The 25,272-nt window shown below is 42.4% G+C and overlaps 1 protein-coding gene across 1 annotated transcript in view; it reads left to right on the top strand.

The window, feature by feature from the left end:
- The window catches only part of LOC137322818 (FRAS1-related extracellular matrix protein 2-like), a 237,164-nt gene that overhangs the window by 174,367 nt on the left and 37,525 nt on the right, over nucleotides 1-25,272 (top strand). The window contains exons 7-9 of the mRNA XM_067985900.1: nucleotides 19,034-19,183; nucleotides 20,947-21,156; nucleotides 21,906-22,103. Of these exons, the coding sequence (XP_067842001.1) occupies nucleotides 19,034-19,183; nucleotides 20,947-21,156; nucleotides 21,906-22,103 (558 nt within the window). The remainder of the gene's footprint in view (nucleotides 1-19,033; nucleotides 19,184-20,946; nucleotides 21,157-21,905; nucleotides 22,104-25,272) is intronic.

Below are 25,272 nucleotides of genomic sequence, written 5' to 3'. Positions count from 1 at the left end.
GATGCTAGCCTTTCCTCCATCGCAGACATTCCCGCACTTACCCACAACACTATCTCAGAGATGCCCTCACGTCCCTGTGACAGTATTTCAGAGATCCCCTCCTGTACCTGTGCCACCATTCCATTCATGCAGGAGTTGGATTCCTCCATCCTCTGCTCGATTGTGGAGAGTGCGCGTGGCACCTGTTCCAGCACCTTGCAAATGTGCTGCTGCCCCTCGATCATTCTCCTTTTAAAGGATGGCCCCCAGGGTTCAGCATCGGTGTCCAGCTGAGCAGAGCCTGGAGAAGAGTGCTCCCACTGTCGCGGACTCTCCACAGCTGCCCATGCCACCAGTGTCTGCTCATGCTCACGTGTGTGGTAACTCACCATGTGTGAACCCATCTAACTGTTGACTGGGACCCACCGAGGTGTGTGTATCTGCGCTAGTGGATGGCTCGCTCAGATGTGATCGTGCACCATCAGAGGCCGGCAGGTCCTGTGAGGAATCGCCCTCCGCCGTCACAGCGGTCGCTGAAGGCCCTGTAAGAGAGCAGAAGGCAATATTAAGCGTGATGAAAGATGTGGAGGTGCTGAAGATGGCAAGGCATATTAACATCAATTCATATTGTGTGTGCTGAATGTTAAAGTTCTGTCACCAGACATTTGTCCGGTCCTCGCCCTCTCCTCTGCATTCTGGGCTCTCTTATCCTATAAGGGGAGAAAGTACAGACGCGTGAGTGAGTGATGGTGACGTGGCCAACCGATGAATGCATTGGTTTGGGTGTGGCTGACCATGAAACAGATGCATCAGAGGGTGAGTATGAGACAGAGCCATGACATTGTATGAGGATTGGGTTAGCGGCAGTGGTGGGGTGAGTACTGGGGAGGTGAGTAATTGCAGGTAAGTTGAGGTTGAGCTTTGAGTGGGTCTGAGGAGTGATGTGATAGAGTAGTGTTGGCAGTGCAGAATGAGTTGTGGGGTTGGGGTGGTGATGTGGAAGACTGAATGTAGGAGAATAAGTAAGTGTACTCACTTTGGCTGACCTAGTTAGGCCATTGAACCACTTCCTGCACTGGATCCAGGGGTGGGAGATGTTGCTGCTGCTGGTGACCTCCTCTGCCACCTCGAGTCAGGCCTTCTTGGTGGCAGAGGCAAGCCACTTCCTCCCGTCCGCCGGGTAGAACATATCCCCCATCCAGTAGCACCTGGAGTGAGGCATCAGTAAATCTAGGAGCAGCCTTTCCCCTGTGCTGCTCCATTGTGCTGCTTGGGTTTTGCTGCAGGAGCCCCTTTAAATAGAACTCCTCCAGCTGACAGCCTGTGATACAAGTGCACAGTCCGCCTGCTGAGCAGCTTTCCAACGGCAAACCCGGAAGCCACATTAAATGGCTCCAATTTACCCGCGATCACGTGGGAAATGGACAGATTTCATTGGGCGGGTTACCCACGCACCCATTTGCCCCACCCCGCTGCCATCCCGCCTCCCTGCTAATATCGGGGCCAAAATGTGTGTAAATTTTACATCAGTACAACCAATTGTTCAGATTGTGCTGAGTAACTAGTGATCAGCAACATCAGGAAATGAGTTGATTGAAATCAACTTGTAAATCTTTGATGTGTTTATGTACTTATAGAAGTTAAAAGGTGTTTTATTTTGTCTCTTTCAGCATCGTTGTTCCCAGCTACCAAAGTGCCCAGTTAAGATTAAGTTAGCGTGCACACACAGTGATAAAGTTACTTTTGAACTATGATGAAAGTTAAATGAGTCACACAAATGTATAGCAGAGTGTGACATTTGCGTGTGCCTTCATGTTAGTGTAAGATCTAGATAAATCTTTGAATGTAAATTGACACACCCTGACAATCTGTCACAAAACTATATCTACAGATATTGGTTTGGGTTTGGATTAATGACTTTGTCTTTCAAATATAGTCAACAATTTTGTTTTTGATTTAGTTGTGTAACTATCATTACACACAATAGTCTTACATGTGCTACAAAACTCCCACCTTTGATGGACAGAAATTGTCTATAATGGCAAATTGTAATTAACCAATGCTGATGAACACTGCATAATGCAAGTAGCAATTCCAGTGAAAGCAAAGTGGCTGCTACAACTACTCAGAAGCCCCTTTTTCAAATCATGGCAATAACCATGAAAAAGCCTTGATTCGGGCCTCCCCGATCTATTATTTTGAGAGCAAATGCATGGTACATTATGGAGACCAAAGGCAGTAGTTGGAAACTCAAAACTGTTGATGCTGGGCTGGTAATGATGATGCAGTGCTGAGTGAAAATCCAGAAATAAAGATGAGGTTGGCAAGGGTAGAAGAGAATAAAGAAAGGAATAAATACTTTTTTTTGTCAAGCTCTTATCCTGGTACAAAACACAATATCAGCACTTCAGCTGCTTACACTCCACTATAAAACTAAAGCTGGCCGCATTTTAAAAAATCTTCTGTGTAAATAAGCTTACTATTCCATTTATCAAAGTTTTTCCTGCGATTTTCATTTTTTTGTAGGCCATTATGCACTTTAAAATGTAAAGCTAAAAAGTTTTGTCATCATTTTGTTTGGAAAATAATTTACGGATGACTTCATAACAGTTGTTTCATGCAAATCAGAATGGATTTCCATCTGCAATAGTGAGGAACTACCTCCACTCCAGGCTTATTTACCATTGTCTTTGAAGTGTTCCTTCAAAACTTGCCATTAATTTTCCTGACTACTATATCTAACATGATTGTGGGATTAAAAGGACATTGCATTTAAACCTTCACTGACTCAGAAGAGCTCTAAATGACCTGTTGTGCATAATACCTACCATTTAAAGCATGACTTTTACATTCCCCTGGGGAGCAGTTAAATGAATTGGCAGGAAATAGCAATTTGGAATAGAGGATCTGGCTGCAGAATTGCTTCCAGAGATGCAAAGCTATAAAGAATGCAGCTGAAATTACCAGCTAAATGTTTGGAAATGTGAGAAATTGGTGTAGATTTGAAAACAACCATACAATTAACCTACTGTGAGACTTGCACACTTATCCTGGGACCAGCAGTGAGGAAATCTAATTAAATTTGGCGAACAGTCCTAATTTTAGTTTTCTATTATTCACGGATTGTTGGTATAATTTTTTATCACCATTGAGGTTTAGTGTGATAATTTCAGTCCACTTGGATTGTGTTTTTTTTATTTGAAAAAGTAGAAGTGCATCTGATGGATACCCACTCTGAAATTGCCAACAAAACAGATGTTTAATATGCATAAAGAAACAAAAAGGAACTTACATTTTTATGCACACATAGGCATTCTCGACTATCTAAAAATTGCACATATTGAACAGTTTTGGTTGGTCCCACTGGACCGATTAAAGAAAACACTTCATATGCCATGTACCCATTACATCAGATTGATTCATTTCCGAGACCGCTAAAGGATTCCTCGGTCGCAGATTGAACCACAATGAAATTTAAATGAATCAGATCTACCCCTAGATCACTAGGGTGATAAGCCCACTGGGCAGCCACCATGCTAAATAATGGCCCATAATTTGCTCCGAGCGGCGAAAGAACAGCGCTTACCGCTCCATAGATTTATACTAACCCACTAATTTACCGCAGTCTTTTCTGTGGGCACTACTTCTAATGGGAAACTGGGAAGGGCCCAGCGTTAACTCCAGCGAAGCTAGGACCCGTGGAAGAAGCGAAAGGAATAATCTCTCCTCTTGTCGGATCAGATTGCAGCATCATTGAAAAGCCCCAAAGAGTCAAAACCTTGAAGTCCAAGCTGCAATGTAAAAACCAGGAAGTGAAAGCTACAACAATAAAATAATTTGTAAAAACAGTAATCGACAGCGAAAAAAGAGAGGGTAAGAAATAATCAAATTAAATAAAAGAGACAGAAGGAAAAAGTTTGTTAAAAAATTTTTAATTTAATTTTTTTAATGACCAGAAACTATTAAAATAAAGAGTAATGAGACTCCACATTTTTAAAAGTTAATTCTTAGTCATTTGACAGTCATTAAAACTCACTGCGCTGTTAAAACCTAGTTTAGACCTGGTATATTTAAGCGTGCCTATTTTGTGGCGATATTAGCTACTTTCCAGCTAGGCAGAAGAACAAGTTGGCGCTGGTCTATTGATTCTGTTGAATGCAGCCATCGATATCCCTTTAAGGTGAAGCTGTCAGACCGCTGGTCAACCAGGAAGAGCAAGTTCCGGATTTCCATGTTTGCGTTTGTGCGAACACCAGAACTATCTCTTTCATATGGCCACTAACAACGATGAGCGCTGTTGAGCTCACCGTTGTTTTTAAAGAAATTTCCGGCCCACTGTGGATACATAGCCACTAGAGTACCATAAGAATCTGATAGGTTGCAACGCAACTCACTAGGTTAGTTTATTTAGGACTTTTTTAAAAGATCATGTAACTGATAGTAACTCGGTTTCTTAGCTTTTTAAACTAGGAACCTGTGAAGCATCAAGGTGTGCAAAAAGTTTGAACAATACAAGCAAACTGGCATTACATTGCTCCATTTTCTTCACGTCTTTTGGTGGGGAGAAATCTGCCACCGTGGGAGCGAAGGGGCAGAATTTTTTTTCTGACACGTTTCCGCCCCTTTCTGGCTCAGAAAAAAAATTCCAATGGAAGGGGCACGGGCACTTATTCCACAGTCACCCTCCACCCCGCCCCCCCCCCCACTTCCTTACTTACATTTTGGGGTCAGGATTACTGGGCTCCCAGCCACTTGTATGGCCAGCTGTAAGTACACTTGCATGAAACAGACATACTTGTCACATAAGGCTGTTTGTAGGTCCCACAATGATGTATTTAATCAGTAATTTGTCCTTGAGAGATTGATTGCTGTTTGTATATTGGAGCCACTAGTGACGGAGTAGCAGGGAAGCCCATTTGAGATTTTTAAATCTTCGGTTAGAACACGCTGTGCGCCCCACCTCCTCAACTGAAAGGTAAAGTGCTGCTCCGCAATTCTCTCTCCACCATTAATGATGAGGGTGCCCACCTCTATTATTCGACTGACTCTGTGCCTGCGATTTGGGACAAGGTCATGGTGAAGCCAGACAGGGTGGGAAATCCCACCCTACCTCACTTAGTACGGCACAATGACAAGCTGGAATTTCTAGGCTTTTATTTTTAATTTATTTTTTAAGGTTGGCCAAATTAATTTGCCATTGGTTCCTATTCACTAGATGGGACACCTGCTTCCCCAAAGAGAAACAGGGAAAATCTGAGGGAGAGCCATTGCTAGGGTTTTATTGGCAAGCCTCCCAGCAGTTGTTTCAGAATGACATTCATGGAACCTGCAGATTAGGTTGGTTACTATTAATGCATGGTGTGACAAAAATTATTTAAAATAAGTAAGACACTAAATTGTAGCAGAATTAAATATTAAGAGTCTAATTGTTTAGCAGTCATTACTTTTTGCTAAAGACGCTTTAATTGAACAGCTCCTTTTTGAATTTTTAAGCTCGTAATTAAAGAGCGTAATTAAGGGCAAATTTGCTCATTCTTGTCAAATCGAAGGAGCAGAACAAAAAGAAACATTTCAAAAACAAACTCAAAATGGGGGGAAAAAAAGCAGAGGAGAAATGTTCATCGAAAATTGACCAATCCTAATCTTACACTAATAGCTGCAATGAATAATCCAGCAGAGTTTATGGTGAAATTGGGGGCCTCAAACTAAAGCATCTTGTCCTTCAACTGTGCTTTAGTTACATCCCTGTTCCCTATTCCAATATATATCCTGCTGGATCATTCATTGTAGTATTAATATCGTACGTATGGGAGTTATCACATAGCACACCGCACTAACTTTCACATTACAGAATACTGCACAATGACACCCGTGAGAAAGACATTAAGATCTCTTACTTTATGGCATTTTTAATAGAGTTGTGGAAAAACCATCTGTGGTGGTTAGATCCATTACTGACAGTCTGTGCTTCACAGGTGTTGACACTGGCCCTGCTTGCAATTCAAATGTAAAAAGGACGCCACATTGTGATTATCAACTGTGTTCAGTAGAGCTGTTCTCAATTTATAGTAATAATGACACACTCTATCATTGTGCTCATCAGTCTTGCAGCATTGGTATTCAAGTTTGTACTGTACAACTAATGCTCAGAATATTATGAGTAATTCTTATAAGTCTCCAAGGGGAGGCAGGAAGGAGGGTCGCATAATCGGCATTATAGCCCTATCCCTGACCTGCACTCCCACATGCAAGACTCCACGCTGGGAGTAGAGTCTCGCAAAACTACCCCTTAAGTGATTGCAGCTTTTTTTTACAAGCAATTCCCCAACCTCTTATTTTTCATAGGTGCATTTAAGGGGAACCATAGATGCATTTAAGGGGAAGCTAGAGGGAGAAAGGAATAGAAAGATATGATGAAGAGGGGGATGGAAGGAGGTTCATGTGGAGTATAAACGCCGGCATAGACCAGTTGGGCCGAATTTTTTCTCCATTTTTTGGATTTCCTTATGCTGCAATCCAAAGGGTTAGCGGCTGATCTGTTCCAATGGTTCATCTTCTGCCACTCAACCCAGCTAATAAGAATGGTAGAGTTACTTCTTCTGATTTTTTTCACTTTCTCCATAAATAAAAACACCACGATTTAAGGTTACAACTCAACAGGTAGGGAATTCCATGTGGGTTGGAATTCCATGCCCAACCCACATCCTATGTGATACATAGGTCATTATGTCCACAATGACATAATGTGTTCATACACCAGCATGCACATTGGTGAACGAAAATGTTAAAATGCTATTATGGATGGACTGACCCTGTTCAATAGCTATTATGTAATTTGGTTTGTTTCAAAGGAGTTACAGAACACAATAAATGGCATGAATGATTAAGCAATACTACAGGTATGGTAAATTCTGATACCCTATTATATTACACAGGATTAATTTCAATCTGTTCACTAACTTAATGTAACCTTCTGAGACCTCACCAGCTGTCATTACGGTGTACCAGTCAAAAGAATACAGCAATTGTATATTCTCATTTGAAATGGTTAAGTGCAGCTTAGAATGTCGGGTTTAGCTCAGGGGATGGAGTTCTAATCATTTTTGATGGCTCAGTTATTTACAGACTGCTCCATTAAATCAGATGGAAACTGTGGTAATGGACCTACATAAATCCTTTAACAATTGAAACTGCCCAAAGCTTGGATTATGACTCTTTATTGGCGGGCGGGGGAGGGGATCAGTAACCATCACAGCATCAACAGTTAAAGAAAGCAATAATTTGCATTTATATAACACCTTTCATGACCTCAGGATGTCTCAAAGCACTACACAGTCAATGAAGTACTTTTGAAGTGCAGCCATTGTTGTAATGTAGGAAAATACATTAATTCACATGCAGCATGGTCCCATAAACGGCAATGAGATAAATGACCAATTAATCTGTTTTCATTTATATTGGTTGAGGGATGAATATGGGCCAGGACAGGAGGAGAACCCCTCGGCTCTTCTTCGAAATAGTGCCATGGGATCTTTTACATCCACCTGAGAAGGCAAACAGGGCCTTGATTTAATGGGGCCGATTTTCGGATGGCCGAGTGGGGGCGGGGGGAGGGGGCTCCTAAAATGGCGGAATCCCGGAGCGGGTTCGGAGCCCAGCTCCAACCTACTGACTTCCGGGTTCCCCAATGACGTGTTCGGGTGCGCGCGCAGCTCCCGCATGCGGGACTCCCACCAACAATTAAAGCCGGCAGGATGCTGCTTTACATTGTTATTTCGATAATTGAGGTACTTGAAAGACCTCATTGACTGGAGATTTTGGCAGGGGTGCAATTTTGAAGGATCCTCAGCGTGTTTCCCGTGCTGTGGGAAACACTCCCTGCTGGAGCAGACGTGTTTCAGCCAGCAGCCAGTGGGAGATGCAAAGGATTATTTGACAGTTGGGGGGAAACCTCATTTATTGCAGCAGGGCACTCTGTCACTTCAAATAAAGTTTTGGCTGCAACACCTTTGTCTTTCCACTCAAAATTATTAATTTGTACCCTAAACTCTGCTGTGCAAACACATTTACCTACATTGCGGACCCCCTCAAACTCACACCGTCAGGATGGTGGGGGGGGCGCCATAGCTGCTTTCATCACTTCATCCGAGGACGAGCGACATCACCAGCCTCGCCAGGCACGCCGTCCACCTCCGCCACGTGGAGCTCCACAACACAGTGCTGCGCCACAGGCACCTGCACAAAATAGTCTAAACATACACCTACTGTAAGGTGACCCAATGGATGGCATCAAGTGTGGGTGTTCATGGTGAACCTCATGAAAGGGACTCATTACACAAGCCAGTCAAGAATGGCTAAGACGTGGCAGTAGTGATGACAATAATAATATTTAATGTGCCATTAACAAAAATCAAATATAAATAAAAAACATGACAAACCGTCAAACACCCTTGTACGTCCCCTTTTTGCTCACAAAACCTTTGCCTTACGCTTATGAGTACTCCTATATGGTGCTTCCCCTGTGGTTGCAGCAGAGGTAGTTGCAGGTTGCTCTTGTTCATGCCCTGACTGATTAGAGGCTTTGGGCCTACGGCTTGTGGGTTTCGGTGCCCGTGAGGGCCCCTCCAAAGACTGCTCCACCTGCACCTGTGCAGGGGCAGAATCGACCACCTGGAGAGGAGGCAGCATTGCGGGTACTGGTTGAGAGGGGGGCAACGAATGAGAAGTGGGAGCGCTTTGAGTGGCGTCCCCACTTCTATGTCCCCTTTCGCCATCATCCCTCTCCTGGGCCAGGCCCACATCACTCCTACCCTCCCTGCTGGACGACAGTTTGGAGAACATAAGAACATAAGAAATTGGAGCAGGAGTAGGCCAATCGGCCCCTCGAGCCTGCTCCGCCATTCAATAAGATCATGGCTGATCTGATCCCAACCACAAATCTAAAGAACACAAGAAGTCGGAGCAGGACCCGGCCACATAGCCCCTGGGCCCTCTCCGCCACCCACAGGGCATTGACCGATCCGAACTCAGCTTCATGTCCAATTTCCTGCCCGCTCCCCATAACCCCTAATTCCCTTTACTTCTAGGAAACTGTCTATTTCTGTTTTAAATTTATCTAATGATGTAGCTTCCACAGCTTCCTGGGGCAGCAAATTCCACAGACCTACCACCCTCTGAGTGAAGAAGTTTCTCCTCATCTCAGTTTTGAAAGAGCAGCCCCTTATTCTAAGATTATGCCCCCTAGTTCTAGTTTCACCCATCTTTGGGAACATCCTTACTGCATCCACCCGATCAAGACCCTTCACAATCTTATATGTTTCAATAAGATCGCCTCTCATTCTTCTGAACTCCAATGAGTAGAGTCCCAATCTACTCAACCTCTCCTCATATGTCCGCCCCCTCATCCCCGGGATTAACCGCGTGAACCTTCTTTGTACTGCCTCGAGAGCAAGTATGTCTTTTCTTAAGTATGGAGACCAAAACTGTATGCAGTATTCCAGGTGCGGTCTCACCAATACCTTATATAACTGCAGCAATACCTCCTTGTTTTTATATTCTATCCCCCTAGCAATAAAAGCCAACATTCCGTTGGCTTTCTTGATCACCTGCTGCACCTGCATACCAACTTTTTGATTTTCTTGCACTAGGACCCCCAGATCCCTTTGTACTGCAGTACTTTCCAGTCTCTCGCCATTAAGAAAATAACTTGCTCTCTGATTTTTCCTGCCAAAGTGCATAACCTCACATTTTCCAATATTATATTGCATCTGCCAAATCTCCGCCCACTCACCCAGCCTGTCTATATCCCCTTGCAGGTTTTTTATGTCCTCCTCACTCTCTACTTTCCCTCCCATCTTTGTATCATCTGCAAATTTTGATATGTTGCACTCGGTCCCCTCCTCCAAATCGTTAATATAGATTGTAAAGAGTTGGGGACCCAGCACCGACCCCTGTGGAACACCACTGGTTACTGGTTGCCAGTCCGAAAATGAACCATTTATCCCAACTCTCTGCTTCCTGTTTGATAACCAATCCTCCACCCATGCCAGAATATTACCCCCAATCCCGTGATTTTTTATCTTAAGTAATAATCTTTTATGTGGCACCTTGTCGAATGCCTTCTGGAAGTCTAAATACACTACGTCCACTGGATATGTGTGAAGCCTTGTAAGGCCAGTGTTAGTGTATCTGCCTGCCTGTTCAAGGCAGCAGAAAGTTGCTCATCCTGAGTCCGAAGGGCCGTTGTCAGGGCCTCAATGGACTCATTGGTGAGCCATGCTTGAAGCTCGATGGAAGCTAGCCTTCCCTCCATCACAGACATTCCCGCACTTACCCACTACACTATCTCAGAGATGCCCTCAGTTCCCTGTGACAATATCTCAGAGATTCCCTCCTGTACCTGTGCCACCATTCCACTCATGCAGGAGTTGGACTCCTCCATCCTCACGCGCTCTCTCCACAATCGCACGTGGCACCTGTTCCAGCACCTTGCAAATGTGCTGCTGCCCCTTGATCGTTCTCCTTTTAAAGGATGGCCCTCAGGGTTCAGCATCTGTGTCCAGCTGAGCAGAGCCAGGAGAAGTGTGCTCCCACCGATGCAGACTCTCCACAGCTGTCCCTGCCACCAGTGTCTGCTCGTGCTCACGTGTGTAGTGACTCACCATGTGCGACCCCAACTAACTGAGGATGGGGACCCCCCCCCAAGGGGTGTGTATCTGCGCTGGTGGATGGCTCGCTCAGATGTGACGGTGCCCCCTCAGAGGTCGGCAGGTCCTCTGAGGAATTGCCCTCCGCTGTTACGGTGGTCGCTGAAGGCCCTGTAAGAGAACAGAAGGCAATATTAAGCATGATGACAGATGTTGAGGTGCTGAAGATGGCAAGGCATGTTAACATCATTTGCTATTGTGAGTGCTGAATGTTAAAGTTCTGTCACCAGCCGTTTGTCGGTTGGCAGTCTCGAGGGTGCGGCTCGGTTCAAGAGCCTTTTGCTCCGCGTCCGTGAGGACGACCTGATGTTGCAGCCCCCCTCCGGTCTTTGCCCTCTCCCGTGCATTCTGGGCTTTCTTCTCCTATAAGGGGAGAAAGTAGAGAGGCATGAGTGAGAGATGGTGACGTGGCCAACCGCTGAATAAATTGGTTTGGGTGATGCTGACCGTGAAAGAGATGCATCAGAGGGTGAGTATGAGACAGAGCCATGACATTGTATGAGGATTGGGTTGAGTGATAGTGGTGGGATGAGTACTGGGGAGGTGAGTAAGTGCAGGTAAGTTGAGGATGAGGTTTGAGTCGTTGTGAGGAGTGATGTGATAGAGTAGTGTTGGCAGTGCAGCAGGAGTTGTGGGGTTGGGGATGTGAAAGACGGAATGTAGGAGAATGAGTAAGTGTACTCACTTTTGTTGACCTAGTTAGGTCATTGAAGCGCTTCCTGCACAGGATCCATGTGCAGGAGATGTTGCTGCTGCTGGTGACCTCGTCTGCCACCTCGAGCCAGGCCTTCTTGGTGGCAGAGACAGGCCACTTCCTCCCGTCCGCTGGGTAGAAAATATCCCTCCTCCTCCTCACTCCATCCAGTAGGATCTGGAGTGAGGCATCATTAAATCTGGGAGAGCCTTTCCCCTGGTCTGCTCCACGGTGTACTTTTGGTTGTTTGCTGCAGGCGCAGCATTGGAGGACTGCCCCTTTACATAGGGCTCCTCCAGCTGACAGCCTGTGATGCAGATACGCAGTCCGCCCGCTGCGCGGGTTGACGACGGGAAACCCGGAAGCCACGGTAAGTGCCTTCAATTTACCCGCGATCCAGTGGGGAACGGACGGATTTTACTGGGCGGGTTACTTACGCGCCCAGTCACCCCCTGCTGCCATCCCGCCTCCCTGGTAATATCGGGGCCAATGTCTCATCCGAAAGACGGCGCTTCCGACAGTGCAGCACTCCCTCAGTACTGCACTGAAGTGTCAGCCTAGATTTCAAGCTTAAGTCTCTAGAGTGGGACTTGAACCCACAACCTTTAAACTCAGAGGTGAGAATGCTACCCACTGAGCCACGGCTGACACTCAAGTAACACATGACACACGGCTAACTCGGGATATACAGTAAATTTGGCACTTATGTTGAGATTCAGATTTAAAAACCTGTTAATTTGGCTGCAGGTATTGGGGCAGTTGTACTGCAAATCTTGAATCATTGCAGAACGATTTTTACATTGCACCACTGAGCAACATAACACCTACCTTGTGTCAGTTCTGTCTTTTTTTCTGTGTGAAAGCACGTAGAGTAGATGGTCTCGCACCACTTTGACTTTGCTGTATAACTGAAATTAAATTTTGAAACTTTTAAATATAATGTTAAACTCAGTTCAGTGGATTACACAAATACTTTTTAAAGTTAGAAAAAAATTGGCAAAGTAGCTGTCTCTTTGCATGAGTCCAGCAAGCACAGATCTTATAAACGTGATAGTAGAATAGCTGTGCTCCTTTTGTCAGCCAGCTGCGTGCCATAAAAGTTATACGTTACTGTCGCACCACATTTTACAACAGATATTTGTAGATTTTTGTTATTTTCATGATCTACTTTGTGAATTTTAATTTTAATTATATGTTTGATTTGATCAATATTCCACAAGTTCCTCAGCCATGAAGGTGACTTATTGCTCATTTAAAACACAGTTGTACACTGGGTCCTGGGACTTCTGTACATAATGAAATCATCACTTACGGACATATAGTTAATATAATGCTACAATCAACCACTCAAATGTAAAAAGAAAATCACATTTTTTGGATAGCATTTATGCTCCTCAATAGGCACACAATCAATTATGACAAGACCAGATCTAGACAACATTCACTGAATTATTTCTCTGGATGAAGGATCCAGAAACACATTCACTATAAGAAGTTAGCTAACTCCTACATCTTGACATCAGAGTTGCTCCCAGCTGCTGAGCATAAGATTTACATCAGACTAATACAAGCGTCTTCTGCGGTACTCCCACTGTTTTTCCACAGGGAGCGAAACTCGGGTCGTGCGCACAGCTAATAATTTAATGCCATATTACACGAGACCTGACTCTGTGCAAGCCAGTACCTTGTAACTGGTTAACACTCTAGTCAGTTTTTCACTTTGCATGAAGCTCTCCCCCAACTCTTTGCACATGATCTGGCATTGACCAGGAACACAACATTGCTAATGTTACCTATATCTGGAAACTTGAACTGTCAAACCAGCTGATGTATTGCTCTGCTGATCTGTTGCAGGATACGTGCATAAACCTTGGGAGATTGCATTTAATTTGGATCATCCGTATCTGACATGAATGGGTTCACTATCTGGCTGTACTTTCAATAAAGTTTGACATTTGAGTTTAATGCTCAAAAGCTGTAAGATCATTTCTGTGGAAGAATAGAATACTGTATTATAAAAGCACTGTGAATTCAAGAATCTTTCATAAAGGCTTTAATTTCTACATTAGATGAGTATAAAGGAAAAAACTGCACTGTCTTGGGCAGAATTGCATCTCTTTGATAGATCAATTATATGTAATAAAACAGTTTGCACTGATACAAAGCAGTTTTGGCTTCACAGCGATACAAACCGTGTAGCGCCAAGTTGCTCAAATCCAATTATTGAAGCGATGCAGGAGTGAGCCTCACAGCATGTCTGCTTCACACTCACTGCAGCTCAGCAAATGAGCATGGCCATAGGCAGCAAATTGTTTGTGCTTCTTCCAAATGCTGCCCCCATCTGCACCTGATGGCACGTGTAGAGAATTCTGAGGCTTGCTTCCCTGGAAAAAAATGTAATCTTTATGTTTAAAAAATAGTGCATTCTGATTCATGTTGAATACGGTTTCTATTTCACAGTTGATACTCTTAAAAATAATTATTTTTTAAAATAAGTGATGTTTGGGTTTATCTATATTTAGTATACCAACGAACCAATCAACCAACCACCAGCTCCCAAAAAGCTACCTGAACAGTCATATCCCCTTTCCTGCCTTCATAGACAAACTTCCGCCAAAGTTGTAGTGGCCAAATGGGGAACCCATGAGGAAATTCCCAAAACACCTCTATATCGTTGCTGTTTGTATAGTAAGAATCAGCCAGAAATCTAGTGTCTAATAAAGATTACCTGTGCTTTTACAAAGTTAGTTTGAAGTTTCTATCTGATTATCACATTGATTAATCTGTAAAATATTAAAATATCTTGTATCTGTTTGCACTTCCTATCAGCTTCTCCCTTGCCAATTCCTATGTTCACAATTATTATTGAAACTACCTATGTAAAACTAGTCAGGCCATAATTACACCCTCCCCCCAGTGGATGCACTGCAGGATACCACAGATAGGAGGGTGTAATTACAGCGTGAGAAGTTTACGTAGGCAGTTTCCGTTATACATGTGGACATGGGAATATACAATGGAAATATGAAAATAAAGACATTTTAAGGAATAAGGACAAATGAGGAATGTATGTCTTTAAAATGGGGGCAGATTATGTCTCTGCACCCTAGTCTAATTATCCACCTCTAACCCTACTTCATCTGAAGCTTATACTTGGTCCTGACTCCCCATGTACAATGGCACAGGAGATTGACTAGCAAAAATTAAGTTTCAAATCTTTTGTGTCAGCAGGGAGCCCATAGAACAGTCACCTCTCTGCCAGCGTTAAAATTTAACCTGTATCCATATGCTGGTGAGGACAGAGCTTCATTTTGACACAGAGCTGGCAGTATAGCTTGGGTCTACTAGGCCTACATTACTCTCAGCAAGTATTGACCTCAAATCAGAACCTGTAGTGTAATAATGCTATCAGTTTGTCTAGCATTTATGTGCTTTTATGACACAAAGTGCAATTTTAACAGTGTCAAATAAACTTGAATCAATTAGTCACTGTGAATTTCCAGTGCACTTTTACAGGAGCGAGGAAGGAATTTATTTATATAGGGCAGTGAGTTTGTACAATAAAACGTGTTTTAAAAGAGCAGTGCATTGGAGAGCTCAACTGCTGCAAGGAATCAGCTTCATGGCCTACTTTATTAAGTGCCTAACTCCACCATTCTGCTGTGAGGGATTGCCAGACAGCACATAATTCATGGAGGGAAGTGGGGGTTCAAAGAACCATTGCCAGACAACTGTCATGTGTCTCTTAAGAATACCGGCAGGGGCCTTGGAGCGTTTTGCCTGTTTAGCCTCACAAGGTGTATTACGCACATGAAGTGCCTCCACTATTTGAGGGTGGGGAAGGAAACATGATTTTTGAACTGTGTAATTTGCATCTGCGCCATTTAAAATGAAATGTAATCCATAGATTTAATAGAATCTTGCCCACTATATCAGAGAAAGTTAAAGGGAGAGTTTAAGGATTTTAAAAGCTGCTTCAGACAAATCTGTCACTATAAAAGCTTTTGAGAGCATCAGCAGGTAACACGCTGCAGACGTCGCACATAAAAGGGCCAAAAGAATAAAAAAGAGAGAAAGACATGCCATTTTTTCTGACTAGGAGCTGGAAATTTACAAGCACCTAGCAATCTGCAAACTTCTTCTCACCAAAAAGCAATTAGACAGATTGATCTCAGCACCTATTTAACCCACTTTAACACAGAGACTACCTGGGACTTAAAGGCATAGGCCTGGTTAGCAGCTATACATCACAAACATGCTTCAGCCCCAGACTAGCCAGGAGTAATGCCACTCAAAGATCAGCTAGTATAAAATTAAGTTTTTAATCTCATGTATCCTCCATAACAATTACCTTAAAAAACTGATAGAAGTGGGACACATTAGGATCTGGATTGGAATACAAAGCAAACTGATGAATGTAAAGGTCCAGAGTGAAGTGAGTTTGAGCAGTTTGAGTTCCGAGTGGTTCCAGATCCATTGTACAAATTGGCACCAAACTGGCAATCTTACTCAGGATAGTCTAGGTCATAATTGGTGTGAGAAATGAAAGTCTTCAGCGGTAGCACTCTTGCCTCTGAGTCAGAAAGTCATGGGTTGAAGACTCCATCTCTTGATCACATAACCTAAGGTGACACTTCATTGCAGTACTGAGGGAGTACTGCACTGTCGGAAATGTTGTCTTTCAGATGAGATATTGACCCGAGACCCCGCCTGTCCTTTTAGGTGGACGTAAAAGATCCCATGACACTACTCAAAAAAGAGTATTGTTTACAATTGTCAACCCCAGTCCATCACCGGCATCTCCACATCAAAAAAGAGTAGGGAGTTCTCCTGATGTTCTGGCCCATATTTATCCTTCACCCAACTCCAGAAGCAAAGTGCCATTAACAGCATGCATAAGTGGCTATTACTGGAGTTTGCCATTAGGGCTGCCATTTTGTTCTGACTGCAGATAAGATGAGTTCTCACGTTACTGTCCTAAACGAACCATCCTCAACATTGGGGAATGCCTGTGGCCAGAATCGTAAAGACACATTTTCAATCTTGTGTAGTTGCTCCAGTTTTGCTACCGGTCTCCCAAGTTCACCCTATACTAAAAATGGAGCAAAATTGAACACTGTAGCATATTGAAGATCAGCCATGATCTTATTGAATGGCGAAGCAGGCTCAAGGAGCCTACTCTTGCTCCTACTTCTTATGTTCTTATTAAGAACGACCTCTGTAATATTAATGGGCATCTGTTAGAAACATACAAATGTGCATTAGCACTTCTGGTGCACTTGGGAGAACTTGGCATGATGGGAGCACATTATAGGGTGGGAGTTTAGGCATGAAGGTCAGCATGCCCCACATGATTTAAGCTAATGTGTGGAAAATTGTGCACGCTGACCTCTGATCCTGAATTCTTGATAAATGCTCCCATGAAGCAATTCTAAAAGCTGCATGATTAAAATATATAGCAATGTAAATGCTGGAAAGATTTTCTAGTAATCAAAGGGGTTAAGGTGTCACAGCTCATTTTGCAAACAATAGAATGGGAGGATAGACTAATCCCACATAAAGTACTTGCTTTGGTTAGGGAGGAAGGGGTTAGATTTATGTGTTAGAAATGGCATTATTTGTGAAGAGTGTAATATGACAAGCTAATTAAGGTGAATAAATATCAGTTTTAGTTTCTTGGTGTAAAATGTCAGATTTCAGCAATGGGCGAGACGCACAGCAACCAGTATTTAGTTCTTTTTTGGTCTCATTATCCAGCCTTCATGGTGCGTTTTGTGGAGAAGTGAGAAATGTAAGGAATTTCTTGGCAGGCGATTAGAACCTTGTTTGCCCAAGGTTAATCTGATACCTTGTTGGTACCACACAACAGGCCCCCTCCAAGCTGCTGAAAAATGTATCGGTAAAATCCTGTAAAACGTAAAATTGAAGCGTGTGTCAGCAATTACACTCAAAAAAATATATTAACAACAAAAATTCAGATCTTCTGTTCCGACATGCCGTACCACACACAAGATTTAAAAAAACACAGAGAACCTATTTGGGTGAATTAAAACACAAGTTAATGGATTTAAAAAAAAATTGAAAGCCTACTTTTTGCCATTGTCTCCAACTGAATTTTGTTGAAGTTCATTTTTTGCCTAAATGGTTTAAAAGGAACAATATTTTCAACTTTGCACTTTGGTCACACATAGCACATTTGAATAGTTTTCTTTCCCCAGACTTCTCCCCCTATTTGTGAAAATGTTCTGGGGCATGGTTCCATAGACACTAAGTACCTTTCAGTAGCTCAGCCATATTCCCTGAGTGAGTCTGAGCAGTGAGTGTCGACAAACTACCTGGATCTTGGTTCATTACAGCCAAGCCTGATTTTGCCCTCACCTCGGCCTAAATTTTAACCCCATGAACGGGCAGGTTGAGGGCGGGTGGGAAGGTAAAAATTGTAAAAAAAAAACTAAAACCCGACCCCCAACTTGCCTCCAACCCACCCGCTTCAGGTTTTAACGGAGGCGGGACAAGGGGCAGGCGACCAAACCGCTCTTAGGAGGCGGGTCGGTCAGTGAAAGCTTTCAAGGAGACTGCGGGCCTCCATTTTTATAGCTTTTTTATTTTTAACTCCTCGGGGCCGGGATTCCTGGGCCTTCTGCTTCAGGACACATGAAAGGAGGCGAGAAGGCCCGAAACAGAAGTTAAGTGCCTTTATCGCATTGCTTGTGGACCCGGAGGAGCAGGAGTATTTCCCCCAGGCCCAGCCTACCTGCAGTGACCCCGTCCTCCCCCCCCCCCCCCCCGATTTCTACAACCCCCCCCCTCCGCCCAATGACTCCTGACCCCTGATAACTCATGACTCCCAACCCCTGATGGCTGATTTCTACAACCCCCCCCCTCCGCCCAATGACTCCTGACCCCTGATAACTCATGACTCCCAACCCCTGATGGCTGATTTCCAACTCCCGACGACCGACCCCCCGATAACCCCGGGCCCGCCCAATGATCCCCGACCCAGACACCATCCCCGCCCCCCCATGACCGACCCAACGCCCCCCACCCCCCCATCTAAGACATACCTGCTCGCATCTGCTTCCTGGCTCTTCTCCCATTCAACTGACGGCCAGCCTGTCTAAAAGACGCCCTTACGTCAAAATCATAAGGACATCCGGAAAACCTATACTTCCGGGTTTCCCATCAGGAATCCCCCCTCCACCGCCGTGCTATTCCCGGAATGGGAATCCTTTCTGATTTGCAACTGGCCCAGGATGGATCCATCATTAATTTGCCTCCTGATGAGGACGTGCTTGCCCTTCACTGATGGTGTTCACCTGAGATTGGATAATCAAAGGCACCTGCATGGGTCACTGTACTGCACCACCGTGGCATCCTACTAAATATCAAGCTCAAATACGGCTCTTGTCAGGTTTCCACACTAATATATCTAAATTATTTACATTGCCATAAGTTTGATATGGTGATTAAATTGCCTTTGAAATTGTTAATGGCCCAGCATTGCCCTCATTATAGAAAGGGTTTCCCCATATTGCTAAAGATGGAGTGATATGTATGAAATAGCTAAAGACCTGGCTCACTGGGATTTTTGCCCAGTCTTTTATATAAGCAGTTGTACAAATGGCTCATTGTGCTGATGTTGTCCCTATTCTAGAACCAGTTTTCTACTTTGGCGACACTGAATACCAAGTGGATGAAAGTGAAGGCTATGTGGAAGTCCAGGTCTGGCGAACTGGAACGGACTTGTCCAAGATTGCAACAGTGACAATTCGATCTCGCAAAACAGAGCCAGCATCAGCTGAAGGTGAGAACATGACTTTTCTTTGGTATTTTAGACGTTGTTTGTAAAGATTCACAGTATTGCTGCTTGAAAAACTAGGAATTCATGAGGACATTGAATCTTCAATAATTTTACATTCAGACTCTTATGAGAGTTCCCCTTCTCAAAACTATTTAGTAGTAGTTTGGAAGGATTAAGAGTAATTTTTTCCTGTGTCTCTCTAACAACATTTGTCACTTTCTGTATAGTGCTGAAAACCAAAATGCCTCTTCAAACAATGTGCTCGGAGGCATCTTTTCCAAATGAAGTATTGTAAATCAATACAATTGTACTGAGAAATGGCTCAACCTAGGAATGTAAACAGTTCTATTCTTTGCAGCAAATGACCAAAGGTGTCTTACCCCATTGTGCTGCAGTTCAATCAATAGGGCATTGCTGAGAAATGCCTTATCACAAGAATGTAAACATGTTCGTTCCCGTGTCCTGCGTACTAGGAAGGTTGTTGAAATGCACCTTCACCATTTGTAAGTCTGACGTTTGAAGGGAAAGTAATAAATGCTAGCTTGGAATCTGTTGGACAAAATAGAGACAGAAATAAGTCAATTTCTTTTAACCTTTACTTAACTATTTCCCTGTAATTAAACTCACCTTAATTAAAATCTCTCCACTGATGTAGAAAACCAAAAGAACTACAACGGCTTACTCCATTCTTTTTAAAAGTCCTATAGTTAATAACCTTAACTTTGTTCTGTAATTTCATGTAAAAACGGAAAGTGATAATCTTTGACAGAAATTCTGACACTTTCTAATAAAGTCATGCCTGTTGGTGAGCATTAAACCAAATCCTAAACCAAAAGTGATCAGACTTGGGCCAATTTGCGTTATTTACCCTTTTTGAACATTTTGGAGTTGAATTTTCATGGGGATCTCCTGATCATCTGCTGTAACTTTGGTAGAAGATCCCCAGAAACCTTGGAGATACTGCGTAAATGCCGTTTATGGTGTATCTACTAGATTTCCACGGATTTTCCAGTGAAGTTACAGCGAACGATTCAGAGATGCTCTGTGGAAATTCAACCCTTTTGAGTTTGAGTGTCCCTGTCATTTTTTGTTTTAAAAAACTAGATGACTCATATACTCAAAGGAACAAAATATCCCTTTTTACATAATTATCACCATTTTATGTATTGAAACATCAGTTATTTAAATGGGCTAACACCTGCGATAAAATAGCGCAAAGAGGATATTGCAATGAGTGTATTAAGTGTTCATATAAGAACAGCTCCAATTTTAATCTTTACTGTTTGATATCTGTGACTGGAGCCACAAAAGAGCTAAAGTGTATTTGAAATAAAATTAAAATCTGGTCAATAAGTTTTTCTGAAAAATTAACTTTTTGTTAGGCTATAATTTGTCAAAAATTAAAATTCCATCTAATTGTACTTCTAGGAAATACCCTAGACATACTTAACTTAAAAGTACCAAAAACTGTTGAATGTTGTGAATGTGCTCTACTTTATTTAAGAACTCTGAAAATTAGTGGTAATACATCATGCAAAATTCGGTACAACACTTTTTTATTATTGGAAATGTGCTGGTATAACAGCTCAGCATCAACCTTGGCATTTTAATTATCATAAATACAGATATTTTTGGAGGGAGCCTAGTATTAGAAATAGGAGTTTAAAAAAAAGGCTGAGATTATTACAAAAGCAATTGTAATCCCCAATTTCTTGCCCATTAACTTGCAACCTGAGTATTCTTAACCATTTGATGCTCTTTTCCAGCTGGCATCGATTATGTGGGCATAAGCCGCAACCTGGATTTTGCCCCTGGAGTGAACATGCAGACTTTCCGTGTTACTATTCTTGATGATTTAGGCCAGCCAGTGCTGGAAGGGCCTGAGAAGTTTGAGCTTGTCTTGCGCATGCCAATGAATGCCGTCCTTGGAGAGCCAAGCAAAGCCACCGTGCTAATTAACGACTCTGTTTCAGATTGTAAGTGTTCACCTTACATAGTGTGCTGTACTGATAGCTTCCAAAGACATGCCAAGAAGCCACTAAGTGTTTAAAGTGGAGACTGAAATGTTTAGCTAACTAAGTGATGTTATGATATCTGCTAACTGTAAGAAATGGGCAGAAGTACAAGTAAATATTTGTCTTAATTTTCGTGCCTAACAATTTTCTCAGAGAAACCCTCTCTTTATCTTCCTTTTTCTTAAATCACAGAATTGGTTCACCTATTAGTGTGGCTACATATTTCTGAACTAAATTGCTTTAAATTATATTAGCAGAATTTCACAGCAAAAATCAAGTTTTGGGCGTAACTGTATTAAAAACATTATTCTGTAATATGTAAATTTTACACGATTTTCCTTTGTGTGTGTGTTTTTTTATGGCTTTGATCTTTTGACTGGATTTTAATTTATTTTCCAGCACAGTGGCAAATGACGCTAAATTAGCTGGGAAACATTCTTGGGTGTTTTGAATTTGATGGATTTGTTTCACCCATATAATCAGTGAAATTGGAATCCCCACAAAAATAAAGGGTAACAGAGCAGTTTATGAGATTAAAATGTGGTTGTGTCTTTTAAGGTCGCCAAGGTAACCAAAATCCAGCAAAACCAAATGCAGTAGCCAATTTTGTCAGGCACAGATGCAATTGTGTAACAGAGAATTGTGTTATATTTCATTCAGTAAATGAATATGGGAAAACAATATGTGATTAACTTTCCTTTTCCTTAAAGTACCTAAGGTGCAGTTCAAAGATGCTACATACGTGGGAAAAGAGAATGACGGTCAGGTCACAGCAATTGTTTACCGAAGTGGTGACATCAGCTATAAATCCACAGTTCGGTGCTATACTCGCCAGGCGTCAGCTCAGGTCATGATGGATTTTGCTGAACGTCCAAACACAGATGATTCCATCATTACATTTCTTCCAGGTACTGTACATTATAGAGAAAGTGAACCCTTCATTTCCCTTTTTTTCTTAATTAGTGCCCGTGGTTCCTTGCCTAGGGTTATCTGTCTCACAAACTCCTCAGTGGCCATTATCATTGGTACATCGGGACGTTAGGAACAGGAATGAGCCATTCAGCCCCTCGAGCTTGCTGCAGCATTCAATTAAATCATGGCTGATCATTATCATTACAGAATTGTCCAATGGCAAATGCCATTCTAAAGAGCAGTTTTTGCCTTTCCTATAATAGAGCTCTGCCATCATGAGGAGAACTATCTAGTTTTGTCCATATAGTGAGGACTAATGAGTTTAAATGTGGGTCGTGGCTGGGATTTAGACACAAAAGCCATCAAGGGGTATGGGGAGAGTTTGGGAATACGGTATTGAGGTAGAGGATCAGCCATGATCATATTGAATGGCAGAGCAGGCTCGACGGGCCGAATGGCCTACACCTGCTCCTATTTTCTATGTTTCTATGTTTATTTATACTGTTGAACAACTAGTCAAAAATCCAATTCTGCACCACTAGAAATGCAATACTGTCCCACTTACACTCGGCAGATATGTGAGGGCGCCGACAAGCTAACTGTAATATTCATCCAGCTGCGGTCTGCTCGTGGCAGCGAACTGATTCACGTCTTTAGAATTTGCAGAAATATTAGCTCTGTGAGAAATCCTGCACATGGAGCGGCAAAAGGACTGTAATCTGTCATGGAATGTTGATGTGCAATCACTAAAGTAAGGACATAATGAAAAAGGCAGTCATCTGAAATGTACGATAGAAGGCAAGACTTTAGTTCAGAAGTTCTCTCAAAACTTCTCAAAATCAACCTGCAGTAGTTTTGTTTTGATATGTAAATTCCTTTCAAAGCTTTTAAACGTTTGTTTTCTGGGCTTGGAAGTGGATAATGCCCACTAAATTGTATTCTCTATTGTTGTGGCACACAGAACACACAGACCTAAAGAATAGAGGGAAATGTAATAGATTCTCCTCCCTAGTTTTCAAAAGTAGTTTGTGTCAAAGGGATCAAGAATCACCCACTGCAAAACAGATTTTTAAAAGGTTTAAAGGAATGCTAAATGAAATTGTGTTTTTCAGCTCACTTGTTCAAGTGCTAAGATTGTTGATCACTTGAATCTGCTGGGTAGTATTTAAGAGAGTCATTGGTTTTCAATCTGGCCACCAGATGGAGCATCTTGTATGATTTGAGTTTTCCACCTCAGAGGGGAGTGTTGATATAAGCACATTTACTGTCAGCTTTATACTTGCCCGCACAGACCACCCACTGAAGGACGATATGTGATGACATACATGCTTGACAGGTGGGGAGGAAAGAAATTGACACCATTAGTCAAATCTTCAAAAATGGTTGTTTTGGGAATAAAATATCTGTTTTCATGTTTTAATCTAGCTTCTAGAATCATAGAATGGTTACAGCACAGAAGGAGGCCATTCGGCCCATCGAGCCCGTGCCAGCTCTCTGCAAGAGCAATCCAGCTAGTCCCACTCCCCCGCCCTTTCCCAGTAGCCCTGCAATTTTTTTCTCTTCAAGTACTTGTCCAATTCTCTTTTGAAAGCCACGAATGAATCTGCCTCCTCCACCCTTTCAGGCAATGCATTCCAGATCATAACCACTCGCTGCGTAAAAAAGTTTTGCCTCATGTCGCCTTTGGTTCTTTTGCCAATCACCTTAAATCTGTGTCCTCTGTTTCTCGACCCTTCCACCAATGGGATCTTCATTAGCCTCAATGGAATTGGTTTCTATTTTTTAGATCTGTTGTATGAGCTATTTTAAACATACCACAACAAAATTGCTGATCTTATACATTCTGGGAGATGTGGTGACAACACCCCTTCCGTTGGAATTGGGGGAGAGGGAGAAACATCTCCTTGAAAGTGCAGCTTTTGCTGTGACTGGCCTATTCGTGTTATATTGTTGCTTCCTTTTTGGGCAACTTTCTGATCAGGAGTTGCCTCTTAACATTGTCTCTTATAGGGAACAGCAACAACTTGCATGTGCATAGCTCTCCAATATAAAAGAAGCATTTCAGAGCCCTTACCAAGGACTCAAGGGTGAAAAAGCAGCAGTGTGTTAACAATAAGAGCATAAGCAAACAAATCGGTCTTAGCAAGGGACTGGATGGGGTTAGAAAACTGAGTTCAGGATCAAGCGGGCTCTAGACCTTGGGCATTACCAGACTTAGCCCAAAAAGGCATCTGGGGAAGTTGCTGTGGGGGGTACTTTTTTTAGGAGGAGATTAGGGATGAGAAGACCTGTATGTCATGCTTTTTGTGATGGATATTGTCTCAAGAGACACAATGGCTTTTTCATGTTGAGCATACGTGAGAGTAAATTTTTACCAAACATGCTTCAGGTGATAATACCCATTTAAAAGAGGGAATGGCATAGAAAAAAGAGAAAATTATCACAGATTGTAAAAGATGTCATGACAGGACGTTATGGACACAACCACCTTAATTTAATTAATATACAGAAGAAGTACAATTTTTTTTGGTCTATTATTACTTGATATTAATATAAGAAAAATTACTCTAATTCTGTGCACATTCTCAAGCTTCCATGGGGCACAAGTTGTCTCTTGTTGCAGATTATTATGCCAAGGAGAAAAACTGTAATTTGTTATTCCCTTTGTAAAATAAAGATTGAAAATGAAAAGCTGAAAGAAAAGAATTGATATTTTTTGCATCTTCGCTCAAACGCACTAAAGTGCTAGGCTTTAACCAAACGCCTTCTTCATTAGTACAATTTTACCTGTTTTAGCCAATTCCTGTTGCTTCATTAGATACCTGGGGTAGAGATTACTGTTGGTGAAGTTATCATGTAAATATTCACATACTTATAACAAATACCTTTCTTAATTTAGTGGGGATGTTAGTGCATGTTAATAAAAGAGGGATTGGCACCTCCGTTAAATAATAGGAGAGAGGAATTTGGTACGAGTGCATTGAGCATTTGTATGACATCACTGGCAGTAATTTCTACTCTTTTCTGTTATTATTTCCATTGAAGACTCTTCATTTTGACTGTAAGAAAATCAAAGAATAGTTTATTTTCAGTGTAATAAAAAGTTTTATTTTTTTTAAAAGAAACCACTTATATTTTGCAAAAATGGAAAGCTGATTAGTGGCA

Source organism: Heptranchias perlo, chromosome 6, assembly GCF_035084215.1.
Source record: "Heptranchias perlo isolate sHepPer1 chromosome 6, sHepPer1.hap1, whole genome shotgun sequence".
Lineage (NCBI taxonomy): Eukaryota > Metazoa > Chordata > Chondrichthyes > Hexanchiformes > Hexanchidae > Heptranchias > Heptranchias perlo.
The sequence above is the reverse complement of the archived record's forward strand: the minus strand, read 5'-3'. Positions and strand labels throughout refer to the sequence as shown.